The 12,939-nt window shown below is 49.1% G+C and overlaps 1 protein-coding gene and 1 long non-coding RNA gene across 2 annotated transcripts in view; one reads left to right on the forward strand and one right to left on the reverse strand.

Annotated features, from left to right (window-relative positions):
- Positions 1-738: 738 nt before the first annotated feature.
- On the reverse strand, positions 739-7,917 carry DYNLL2 (dynein light chain LC8-type 2). Its single transcript, XM_045836429.1, has 3 exons — positions 7,624-7,917; positions 4,668-4,806; positions 739-2,701 (listed from the first exon to the last, which is right to left on the reverse strand). Exons 2-3 carry the CDS (start codon positions 4,797-4,799, stop codon positions 2,564-2,566), a joined length of 270 nt encoding a protein of 89 aa, XP_045692385.1. The 5' UTR covers positions 4,800-4,806; positions 7,624-7,917; the 3' UTR covers positions 739-2,563.
- Positions 7,918-8,229: 312 nt separating this feature from the next.
- The window catches only part of LOC123816865, a 54,934-nt gene continuing 50,224 nt past the window's right edge, over positions 8,230-12,939 (forward strand). The window contains exon 1 of the long non-coding RNA XR_006785351.1: positions 8,230-8,299. This is a non-coding gene — a long non-coding RNA (uncharacterized LOC123816865). The remainder of the gene's footprint in view (positions 8,300-12,939) is intronic.

A 12,939-nucleotide genomic window follows, 5' to 3' on the forward strand; every position in this document is an offset into this window, starting at 1 on the left:
TCAGTAAAAGGTTTTTGAGTGACTGACAATAGAAATGAGCAGAAATCACCTCTGCTCTCTAACAACTCTGCAAAGATGTGGCCATAAGCCCAGACACCAAGAGCTTAGGGTCAGGAATGGGCAGACACTCTCAGAAGTGCCTCAGTACTACTGACTTCTCCAGGTATGCCCCAGGTGGGACAACCAGGGTAGCCCAGGAGTCAAAGAACCACTAGGTTCCACCAAAAGTTTCCATCTTTCTGAAGACCCCCAGCTTTTCCATTTCTGAGTGGCTAGAGCAGGACTTAGCTAGTAGACAGTCTCCAGGTCTCAGGGAAGCCTCAAATGAGAATTATGAGGGCTATGAGCTCTGGCTGAAGGTTCTACGCCAGCTCCTATAGGTCCGGTATAGCAACAGCAAACTGCCATCCTGAACCTAGAAACCGGACCTATAAATTGGGAAGGCAGGATATATTGTACTTAAAAACCCAAAATGTGGCTCACCTTGCCATCTCTACCCAGGGACCTAAGAAACCTTGTGGATGAGTGCTTCTGGTTAGTTTTCTGCCACATAAGGGACCCAACCCTAAGCCCTACAATTAAAACCTGATTCAGGCCCATCAGTATCTCTCTGCCTGGTCTTATCTCTTCAGCCCCCATTCTACTCCACCCTAGATACCCTCCGCCCCACCCATGTGTGGCACCACTGCCACCTGACCAACCCCTTTACCCCCAGAAGAAACCCAAACAGCTCAGAAATGCATCAATCAACCTTTAATGTCCAAAAGAGGCATGGATGCAGAGCACAGGAGATGTGGCGGGGTCTCAGCCCCAGCTCCAGAAATGAGGGAGAGACGAACACACACCAGACATTTCCGACTGGCCACACAAGTCTGGGAGGGCCGGGGAAACACAGATTTGGACATTCATAAAAGGGTTTGATACAGGGAACTCACTCATCATCCCAGTCCCCACCCTCCCCTGTCAGCGACAGAAAGAAAGCTCAGCACACGCTAAAGGCTTGGGGTGGGGACATTTTCCCGCCTCCCCACCAGCCCCAAGGATGGAGTTGAAAAAAAGAATGAGCTAGATCCCAACCCTCCCCTCCCTGGTGTCAACCATACCTAGTTTTATTTTAAATGCAATTTACAAGAATCAACAGCTCAATCAACAATAACTCCCCCCACCCCACCACCACCCCATCCATCCCTATTTGATCAACAGACAAGATTTGCCCAGCACTCTCCTTGGAAATCTCCTCCTACTAGTGGCCCTGCTTCATCTTCTGATACCTGGCTTCATCACTGCAAGACTTCCTCCCAGGCCCCTCACAGCCCTTTATCACTTCCACTCTTATCAACCACAAAGTCACTTTCCCTCTCCACTGAGAGCCAACTCCAGAGCAGATGGCAGGCAGCATGACCATATCACTATGGGCTATTCTCCTAAAACCTTCCTGGGGGCAGACAGCCATAGGTCATGCAGAGTGTCTGGGCAAGATGGCTGAGGGAGGCAACACCTGTCTTCACCCACAAACGTTTTTTAACATAAAGGCCCATTTAGAACTAATTGTGCACCCTATCTACCCATATACCCTAGAGATTCCATACTGTCTTGCCCCTCCCTCCCCTCCACCCCAAACCAAGACACACACACACACACACACACGTACACAGAGAACAATCAGGGAGACATTGATTTGGTTTGATTGCTAAGACCTAACTAAGAAACTACAGTCACCAGATATTCTCTTGTCAGCCAGCTAACAGAGGCTGCTTTAAGAGAATTCCAGAGGAATGAGAAAACCAAGGACTAAGCAGGGAGCAGAGAGAAGTAGAGAAGAAAGAATCATCAAGCTAACCCTACCTCCAACATCCTCCTAGCACGGAACATTGGCAGGAAGAATAAAAGATAATCCACAAAGACAAAGCCCTTACTTAGAAACTCTTCTGACAAAGACAGCAAGACAAATCTGCTCCCCACTCCCACACACCACAGACAAACACGTCTCAGGGCCCCTTAAAGAATCCATCCCTCCAACCCCACCTTTCTACCCCAAGCCCTGGAATCACAGTTCAGTGGAATAGTCTCCCTGGTACTAGATCAATCCCCCTGCCCTCCTTCCTATCCCCTCTCTCCTTGTTGATCCTAACACTGTCCCCCTGCAGCCTCCCTGGCCCCCTCAAAGCAGAAGAGACAGCTGCACAGTTTTAGTTCCACCTCTGGAAACCGATTTCTTTTCCCTAGCTTTCCTGGCTTCCCCCCCCCCGCCCCGGTTTATTTTATATAGAGAGAGAAAGGGAAAAGGGAAGGGTGGGAGAGATTTCCTAGTGCAATACAACCAAAAAAATTTGTTTTAAGTTTTGAAAAATAAATGTAAAGCAGCCTTCTTCCCCAGGCAACTAAACAGAAAGAAGTTTGGTTTTGTTTACTGCGACATACACATGAAATCGAGTATACAGTCCATGCAGTAGCACAGCCATTGGTGAGGACATCCTGATGCTGGCCCCAGTGCAAAATAGTCCCAGCAACGTCATCTGCTTGCCATTGCTGCCGCCGCCACTGACACCTTCCCTGCAGCCACCTAGCCTGACTTGAAGAGGAGGATTGCAACTTGACCCAAGTAAAAATAGATGAAGTGCTTTGTCTCGTGTGTAACGTAGCTGCCAAAATTTCGGCCCACGATACAATGCCAGGTAGGGTTGTATTTCTTGTCAAATTCCTGAAAGAAAGATAAAAGGGAGAGAAGAAAGGTGATTAGGACAGCCAGAGGATGAGAAATCAGAATGGGAGTCTGGTCAGTTTAGTTATTGCCCCCAGCCCAGCCTTCAGCTCCCCGAACCTCAGGAGCTCAGGTTCTAAGGCTGGCTAGGACACTCCTTCCCTCATTAATAATGTACCACCACAAAGGCTCCACTATTTCTCTCTAGCACTTTACACCCTGATCATCTCTCCTCCCTCTAGCTACTCTATTCAACAGCCCATCCTGTGACTCTTCAGCAGGGGTATCAGAGAAGAGTCAACCAATCCAGTGTCACAAATCATGAGTAAAAAAGAGCAGGAGCAGCCTCACTGACTGGCCACCATCTGCCACATTACTACCAGTATTTCCAAATGCCAAGGCACTAGAGCAGGAGGGGCCAAGACACCAGAGCATAACAGGGACCAAACATCAGGAGTACCAAGAAGCAATTCTATGTAAATCAATATTAAAGATATTCTTGTGTGCCAGGCAATGTGTGGGCTATGAGCACCAGAACAAGGACCTTAGACATGAGATCAAGGCAATTCCCTCCTCTCTCTCAGGGGCAAAAGTACAGCATCAAGGCCACCTAGGAAATCTGTGACCTAATCCAACAGGCAGCTCCCTGTCACCCTGTGGATGCAGTAGGAAATCTATGGCTCAGTTCTAGTTGCATCCTGCCGTAGCTGTGAAAGGGCAACAGACTACATAGGCCCAGTAATGCTGCCTACCCTGAGGCTCAACATACAACTTGTTTGGCCTCCTCATAATTCCCACAGCACAACTCCAAAAAGTACTAAGGAACAGTGGAAAAGGCATGCATCACCTAACCCAGCTTTAATCCTGACTCAAGACTCCATAATATAGGAGAGCCACAATCACTTCTCTAGGTCTCATTTGTCCCAACAGCAACACAAGAAAGCTAGACTATGTATAATCTAAGGATTTTTCTGATCCTGAGAGTCCATGATTCTCTCCCTAGACAGGACAGCAAGGTGATCACTCAACAAGGAGCTGGCATGCCCAGGAGCCTTGCTGGCTCTGCACTCGGACAATCTTGCAGAACTCCAGAGTCTCCTCTTCTCACCCCACCCATTTGGGTAGGAAAGCAGAGTTCTGTTAAACTCGGCGACACCCTACCACCTCTATAAACCAGAATGCAACTACTTAAGCATCCTTCTTGGAGTGTCAGCTGAGAATACTGAAGACTAGGACTATGCCACCAACGGACATGGATCCTGACTCGGGATCAGGGGCCCTGTGTACTTCTCACTTCCAGCTCAACTGATGCCTAACCATGTTTATCATATCCATTCACCCATTCACTTAGGAATTTCTCAGGGACTAAACCCATTGCTCCAATATTGCTCATCCATTTTTTTAAAAATTATATATTTAGGCCCACCCTTTTCTTAAGAAGGTAGGGGATGAACAATGGGTTTAGGGGCGTGAGGCAATACCTGAATCCTTTTTATTGTTTATGTGTTTCCCACCCCCCCAAGTCCTTTTTAAGAGAAATACAAGAAAACCTCCTACATGATGAGGATTATTATAGATACACCACTTTAACTGACCAAGTTCCCTGAAAATTTGTATATGGTCTTATATTATCCATTCAAATATCCTTGATATTCATTTTGAATAGTTCTGAATTGAGCCGGTTACATTTAATCCTGAAGCTTCTCTCCCTGATCTCTTGCAGTGACACAATTATCTGTAAACACACACATATACACACAAACCAGCAGAGCTCTTATTAAGAATGCCTAAGGTAAATTATTTGGCAATTAATAATCACTCCCTAATCTATCTGCTTTGCAAGTTCCTAGGGTTTTGTTTGTGCAGGTATAGCTGATTTCCTATGTCCTCAGCTTCAGCCCTCCCAGGGGTACAGCTCAGCTGCCTATCCCCACCCTTGTCACCAGCCACAGCGCTCCCAGTGCACCTTCTTGATATAGGCAGCAATGTCCTTCTCTATGTTGTACTTCTCCATAGCCTGCGTGGCGCAGTCAACGGCATCCTGTTGCATGTCCTCAGACATGTCTGCGTTCTTGATCACTGCCTTACGGTCAGACATTGTGACACTGCAGAAGAAGCAAAGAAGTAAGGCTGACAACCCCATGACTCTGGACAATGAACATTAGCAACTGGGTGTGGAGCCTCAGTGGGAGAGGGGAGTATCAGAGGTAAAGGCAACACAAGACAAGGACAAGAGGCAAAAGAAGAGGGAGCTCATAAGCTTTTAACCAAGACATGGTCCCCAAGCCTGGGAAATACCAGATAAACAGTAACAAAAATATAATAAGCCATCAGTTTTTATCAAATGTAAAGTGAGGATTTTCTAACTCTAAATTTAATCTATTTCTGCTATTTTAAATGGCACCAATAATCAAGATACTACAATATATCACCTGCTAGCTGTGTCCTTAGGCAAACAACCTTTGTGTTTTCATGCCATCACCTTAAACAGGGGACTGCAGGATTATCCTGAGGGTAAACCAGGTGGCATTAACACCTGAAGATAGTAAGTGCTTGATTTAATGACCATTATTACATCATTGGTATCATAGTGGAAAGAAGACAGAGTAGGAATCACCAGACCTGACAATGAACTCTTGTGGTTTTGGACAAGTCACTTAGTTTTTCTGCATTTGATTACTTCCATTTTAACAATGAGGGTAGCTTTCTATCAGGGGGTGTTATAAGAATTAGAAGTATACAAGAATACCTGCAAACAACGACAGTCTATACAGGGATCTGTCCCATTGGCTAGATTCAGCCTGCCACCTGTTTTTGCAAATAAAGTTTTAAAGGAACACTTTACAATGGCGGAGTTTAGTAACTGCAATGTTTACTAAAAAGCCTACAATGTTTACTATTTGGACTTTCAGAGAAAATATTGCCAACACCTAGGCTAACCAATGCCCAGTGGTGACAGAGATAACAAAAAGTGAAGAATTATTATTTTAACTTCCCTTTTTCATAACTCTGCCATCTAAACTAAGGTATTCATCCTGTAACAACCTACAGACTTCTGGGGTAGACTTTGCATGGTCCCTTCCTAGGATGACAGGAATCTGAGGAGGGCTGCCCAGAACCTGCCTGGCAGTCTTTAGCATGTGAGGGCACTTTGCAGGAATAGAGGAGATGAGCTGCAAAATCCTATCCTCTGTCCTTGACCACAGTCCTGTTACACAGAGCAGTAACAATCCATTCCCCATGCCCCATCCCCCAAAATACAACTGTGTGGCCCAGCACAGTGGACAAAAATGCTGTCACTCCAGCCCTGTCTGATGAAAGGCTACAACAGGGTTCTGCACAATCAAGGAGAGTTCCCTGGTATCCTTCCAGGCCATCTTGATCTGAGTCCACACCAGCCTGCAGACTGGGTGGGCTGAAAGGGAAACAGAACTCATATATAACTAACTACCCCTTTAGCCTGTACCAGAGACAAAAAAAATGCATGCAAGCCAGCTGCCAGTCAGGCAGCCCTTGACTGAATCCAAAGCACTGTGTCTGGCACTGCCAACCTAAGCAGAGCTGGTTCTACTTCCGCAGAGGCTGGCAGAGCCCGGGATTAGTGGACCAGCACCCTCTGCCCCCACATCCTGAGGGGAAAGTCAGAGCCTCAAGGAGTCTGTGAGCGTTGCCTGGTGCTGAGGAAAGGTCCCGAGAACCCCGTTCACAGCCTGACTACCTATATGACCTTGGGCAAATCAACATCTTTTCAAAAACCAACGCTTTTTAAAAAATAAGGTAAATGAGGAAACTTGTGTGAATTTAGGCAACGGTACCAGAGCGGCACAGGGAGAATGTGTTGTTATAACGTTCTTTACACGTGAAGAAAACTAGTGTCACTTGGTCTTCTACACCAGCTCCCCACTCAGAAGGGGACCCTGTTTGTCAACCCAGGGTGGAGGTGGGGCCGGGTTACAGACATTAGCACCTTTTCCCAACAAGCTCACCTTGCTGCACTGCCTCATCCCCAAAGTGCAAAGGAACAACTTTATCACAGTAATTAAAAGCCACCTTACTCTCCAGGAGGGAGCCTGCAGTTACATAACGTTGGTCTTGTGACTACAATGCCACGATTCTTCACCCCCGGCCCCCTAGGCGTCTGAGAGGTGAGGCCTAGCCCCAATCTCCCCAATCCAAGGTGCCAGTGAGAAAAGGATTGGGAGGTGCCCGACCTAGCCCCTCCCTCCTGGGAAAAAGAACGAGGCACCTGGGCCTCCAGAGAAGGATGACCGGAGGGCCCCTGGCCAGCTGCCTCAGTCACGAGCCAGGAGCTCCTTTGAAGAGCGAAGAGGCCATTCAGCACAGACCCCATCCTCTGTCCTCGGCTTTGCGACCAAAAATAAATAAATATGTATATACACACGTATATCCCTCCACCACCCCACCCCCCAGAAGTCCAGCACCAGGTGAATGAGAAAGCACCCGCCACCCCACCTCCGCCCAGCAGGTCAGCCGCCCTCCCCAGTCCGGCCTGGAGCAGCGCCGGAGTGACTGGGCGTCCTCGCCGCAGGAAGGACGCCCCAGAGGGTGGCGGTGGTAGCGGTGGTGGCGGCGGCGACGGCAGGAGGAGCCGCGTCACGCCCGAGCCCTCCCCACCCCACCCCCTCGGCCCCAAACACTAGAAGCCTCCACGCAGCGCAGGGAGACTCCCGGGGGAGACAAGAACCGCACCCCCGCACCCTGGGCCTCCAGGCCCGTCCCGAGGGGTCACGAGAGCACCGGGTGGCGCAGCTCCGGAAGCGAGGAACGCCGGGGGCGTCACGCCGAAGTCAGCCCTTCTCCGGGCCCCTCGTGGGGAGAGGAGGCCTGAGGGGCACCGCACGTAGAGCCGCACTCTACCGGCGCGGCCTACCGCCCCGGGGACGCTCCCACCCACCGCTTACCTTCACGCAGGTGAGTCCGCGCGGGGCCCCGGGGGAGCAGCGATGGCCTGAGGCAGGACGCGGGCAGGGGCGGTGTCCCCTCGGCTACTCCTGCAGCAGCCGCCGCCGAGGCGGTCTCCGGCTTCCGCAGCACCGGACCGAGCGCTCGCCGCCGCCGTCCGCCCTTCGAGCTTCCCCGGCCGCTCTCACGCCTCTTCGCTGCGGCCGGCCCGCCTGCCTGCTCCGCGCAGACGCCTCGCAGCTCCGATCAGCTCCGCCGCCGAGAGCGACCAACGCTCGGCCCCCACTGAAATAGCGCCCCGCCCCCGCCCCCCTCCCGCCGCGCGCGCCGCCGTCCGCGCTCCCCATTGGCTGCGCTCGCCAGGCCCCGCACTGCGGGCTTCTCCCCGCGCCGCTCTCGCCCCACATCTTGTTTCCTCCCACAATGCTTCGGGGCGGGGAGAGGGGGTGGGGAGGGGGGGAGCTTGAAAGGGTGGGGGAGGGCTATGTGGCCCTGAGAGAAAAAAGAGTGCAGACCCTTTTACCCAGGGCTGGAGAGGCCAGGCCTAAAAAGGAATGAAGAGGCGAGGCTCAAGGAGAGGGAGAAGGGAGAGGGAGGGGCTAAAGACCTCAATCCCATGAAGAATAAAGAGAGGGTGACGGAGATTTCAGACCCAGGGAGCGTGACGGGGAAGAGGTAGGAGATCCTAACCTTAGGGAGAGGAAGGGGAAGGGGACGAAGTCAACAGGATCAGAGGGAAAGACAGGACCCCTTCCCTCCCCCCAAATCTGTGGGAAGGAGAAGAACAACCTGCCCTACGGGGAGATAAAGTCATCAACAGCCCCAGGGCTCCCTTCCTCTCACATCCAGGGAAGGTCCCTAAGCCCATCCAGCTCAGCCTTTGTTCCTGAGTCTCCAGGCCACTGCACCTAAACTCCCAGCACGGGCCCCAGCTGCTGTTTATCTTCAAAAGCAATAGAGGCAGACCCTAAAGCACAATTGTGAGGAGGGAGGTTTGTCTTTGGTACACAGGCCCCTGTGATAGTCCCTACCTGTCTGGTTAGACAGGACCTGAGGGGGAGAAACCCTTAGAGGTGGGCACTGGGGCAAGTCAGAGCTGGGGGAGCCGTAAACTTCACCCCCTCCAAATTGCTCACCTTATAAAGGAGAGAACCAAGGTACAGAGAGGAGCGTTCTCTTGCCAGGGCACCACAGGTCAGGCCTGGATGTGAATTCTAGGCTGAAAAGTGATGCTTCTGGGCGGGAACCTCTCTGGTAGCTGAAGAGGCTGTGGGAGTATGTGTAAACTCATGGGCACATTGGGAGAGTGCCTGCCCTCCACTCCACTCCACCCCACCCAGCTCTAGAGAAGAACAGGAAATGCCTGCCTTTTCTTCCCCTTTGTTTCATAAAGGAAGTGTCTACCTAAAAAAGTGGTGAGAGTATTGGGAGCCAAGCATTTGGCCCACCCAGTGAGGATTAAAAAGCTTCCATTCCCATCATGTTCCCTTCAGTATCCCAAACCATAGTGGGAAAGTCAGACTCGCTTTGGCCATGGCCTACCATGGTTTGGAACATCATTACTTAGTGTTCATTATGTGTCAGGGCAAACATGGAAAGTCATCCCCTCCCACTTCTGCTTTCCACAGCTCAGTCATCTGCCAAACTCAATCTGGATTTCAGAGAAATAGCCAAGGCCTGAGGTATCCCCTAACACTAAGGGTATTCTGATGTCAGTTTCTGAATGAATGGGGGATGGGGCATATGTGGGGAGGGAGGGGGGAGGGAGGGAGGGAGGGAGGAAGGGAGGAGAAGGATGCTTTATCCACTGAGGGTTTGTGAAGAGTTAATCTCATGGGCTACTGGGAGGAGAACTCATACCCTCTTTCTCCAACATGATTAGCTTCCAGCCTCTTCTCTGGTCTGAGGGTCAGAACTGCCATATATGGTTGTGCTGATTGTTCATTGTACAATGACATTCAGCCTAAGAAGTAAATGGGGGCTAAAAGACAGCCTGTACTCCACTTGCTGTGTGCCTGGTACAGGCCAGCATCCACCTAAAAGATGCATACCTTTTTCAAGCGGGCATGAAGGTGACTATGAACTAGCAGTGGCCCTTGCAAGGCCACACAGCCAGAGTAGAAATCCTCTCCCTCTCTGGCCCCCTTCCATAGATTAGAGTAGAGCAAGAGTTTGGTCGCTTCCAGTCCTGGGCTGTGGTGGGGTGGAGGTTGGGACACAGAGAACTTCAACTAACAGGGGTCAGAACCAAGACTTTTGACTTTTAAGAAATATGAGCGTCACCCTGTGTGTGTGACAAGAACTAAACTCTAAGAATATCGGGAAGATATGTTAATAACAATATGGTTTACAGTTAAGAGTTAATATCTGTAGAGTCTTCACTGTGTGCCAGGCTCAATTCTAAGTGTTTTGAATGCATATATTATTGCATTTAATCTCTGGAAGAATCATGGTGAGTATATTACTATTCCCCTCTACGGAGAAGTTCACTAACTTGCCCAAGATTACCCAGAGATTCAACCCCAGGCTGTCTGCTCCCAGTATCTATATTCAACCACTCAACTCTTCTAGCTCCTAACAGAGAAAAAAAAATGTAAACCAGGGGTTCAATGCTCTATCTAACTAAATTTCCTGAACTTATCTGACTCCAAAGCCCTTTTTCATCCAAACATTTGTTAACATCTTCAAGAACTATTCCACAGGACACAGTTTGGGAAATGTGTACTGTACTAATTACTGCCATTTATGTAAAATGCTTACTGATTATGATAATAACTGTGCAACATAGTAACTGTTATAATTAATGTTGGCTTAACTTGGTCATGTTTTTATTTGATGCCACTACACCTTTGTGATTGCCCAGTTTTCTCAGCCCAAATAGCAGAGCCATGTCTTCAAACTTGAAAATCAGAGGGGATTTTTGTTATTTGTCTCATCTGTGGGCCCCTTACCTTCTGGATGCTTCTTTAACTTAGGGGTTTCCCAGGGCTTCAGTCACTTGAGTAGTTTCATCTATGTGCGTGGTTTGGTTTTTACCATGATCTAGGCCCTGATAGCCCCCCTATGTCCCAGACCTCTCCACTGCGAGTATCCCTCAGGCTCTATAGACTCTTCCCATACATACATATAAATACTGGTTGTTAAGAGCATTGGCCCTGGAGCCAGAATGCCTAAATTCTCACCACCTTCCACCACTCTTTCAGCTGTGCAGATCTGGCCAAGCTGTTCAACATCTCAGTTTCTTTTTCCTCATCTATAAATTGAAAATAATAATAGTGTTATGAGAAAATGCATGAAAAACTCTTGGCACAATGCCTGGTCCGTATAAGTGATTAATAAATGTTAGCCACCCTCAGCATCTCTCTTCCAGACTCTTTTTCCTTCCCTGTCTTTCTTACCTCAGTTCATGGCCCCATTATCCACCCAGACACCAAGTCGGAAACCTGCAAACCACCTAGATTAGTGTTTTTTCCTTACGACCACATCTCCATCATTACTCACTTCTGAGATATTTCCCCAGTGCATACCTCCTTTCATTATAAGTGCCTCATTCTCATTACGAATACCCTGCATCAGGTGCTCATCATCTCTTCCAATTGGTTTCCTGCCCCCCATTCTTGGTACCTCCTCCCCAAATCCACACTGCAGCGATGTCTAAAATGCAAACCTCCCGGCCATCACACACATGGCCTCTCTGCCTTATCTCCCCACACTTCCCACCTCCTTCTTCAGTCTCTAGCAACACCATCAACTGCCTGTGTTTTCCCTCACACCCAGATTCCACACCTTTGTCCATGTGATTCTCTTGCCTATGAGGTTGTGGCTTTCTTGACTAATTCCTTTGTTTGAGTGTCCTCTGCAATGCCTTCCCTGAATCCCAGGTGGGGTGCATATTCCTCTTCTTTGCTTTGGTCCATCCAGGGCTTATCTCTAACCACATTCTATTAAATTTGTCAGTTTTATGTTTGTCAATAGGTCCTTGCAAACAGGGATTATGTGTGGGCTGCAGAACCTAGCACGGTTCCTGGAACATGAGATGTTCTCTGTAAGTATTAGTTAAACTGGTCGTGCTCATTAATGGCTGAAAAATACAACTTGGAAGGACACTCTGTCTCTTACCCAAAGAGCCATGGCCAGGCTCTTCTGTTTCTGTAGGCCTGATTTTTAAATTGAGTTCCTCCTCACACTCTCTGTTGGGTAAATCGACACCTCAGAGGTAAAGACAATCAAGGGCTCACCCACCCCAGCTGACTGGGTCACCCAGAAAAAAGAAGCCATCCAGTCACAGGTCACTTCACCAAGCCACTTAGCCATTACTTGCTTCTGGGGCTCCAGGGGGATGAAGGGTGGGAGCACACATGCTGATACTCCCTCCCATTGCAGTACAAACCATGATGCCAGTCCCCTCTGCCAAGTCCCCAGTGGGAAAACCTAAGGAAGAAAGCAACACGGAATCTGCCCCATTTCCTAGCTGATTTCTGGGGTGGCCTTGAAAATATACTTCCCTAGGCAACCATTTACCAAGCCCCAAATATTGCCCTTTTCGCCCAAGTTCCCTGAAACCTGGAGGAGCCAGCCAAGGTTAACCATGTGACTGGGAGCTAGTGAGATAAACACTGGCCTGGGAGTCCGAGGAGAAATCTTAAGCCCAGTGTGACTCTAGTCATTTCACCTCTCAGAATCTGGATTTCCTCATCTAGACAATGTAGGACCAGATAATCTATCAGGTCCCTGTCAGCCCCAAAGTCTCTGATTCTCCGATTTCAATGCCCTACTCATGAATGGTACCTTCCCTGTGAGTCAGAGAAATTTCTGTACCTCTAGCCAAGATTAAATGCCCTCTTTTTTTCTGATCTGATAAACTCAGAAGTCAGAGAGCATTTCTCTACACTCCCACACCACCCTCCAAAACTGGGATATCATTTTGTTCATCTTTGTACTCCCTCAAAGTAATGAAGTACCATGACATAGTTAAGAGTCAGTGAATGTTCAGAGCTTTAATTAAAATATTAAAGCAAATGGTCACCAATAAGGAACCAAAGAGAAGGTGCTCCAATAGAAGTATAGTAGTGGTTTCTAGGTCATGACATCTCCTGAGTTAGGGGTCTTCCTCCTTCATTGTCTGGACAATCCCAAGGAACCCTGCCCCAGCCATGGGAGAACCATGACAGTCCTGTGGAATTTGTCAGCCTTTGAACATCCAAATGATCAAGTTAGGATTCTTGGCTGCAAGAAACGTCTGAAGGGAAAAACAAGACCAGAATAGCTGCCCCTGACTCCAGGGCACAGAAACCATGGAGCAGCTTCCCTGGGGC

Source organism: Phyllostomus hastatus, unplaced genomic scaffold (assembly GCF_019186645.2).
Source record: "Phyllostomus hastatus isolate PE091 unplaced genomic scaffold, TTU_PhHast_1.1 phas_contig_210, whole genome shotgun sequence".
Taxonomy (NCBI): domain Eukaryota; kingdom Metazoa; phylum Chordata; class Mammalia; order Chiroptera; family Phyllostomidae; genus Phyllostomus; species Phyllostomus hastatus.

What these genes read in the sequence shown, in the direction of transcription:
- DYNLL2 (XM_045836429.1), bottom strand. Translation starts at nt 4,799, where the DNA reads ATGTCTGACCGTAAGGCAGTGATCAAGAACGCAGACATGTCTGAGGAC. An exon ending in TTGCTGCCTATATCAAGAAG is followed by an intron (nt 2,702 to 4,667) that starts GTGCACTGGGAG and finishes TCTTTCTTTCAG; the next exon opens with GAATTTGACAAGAAATACAA.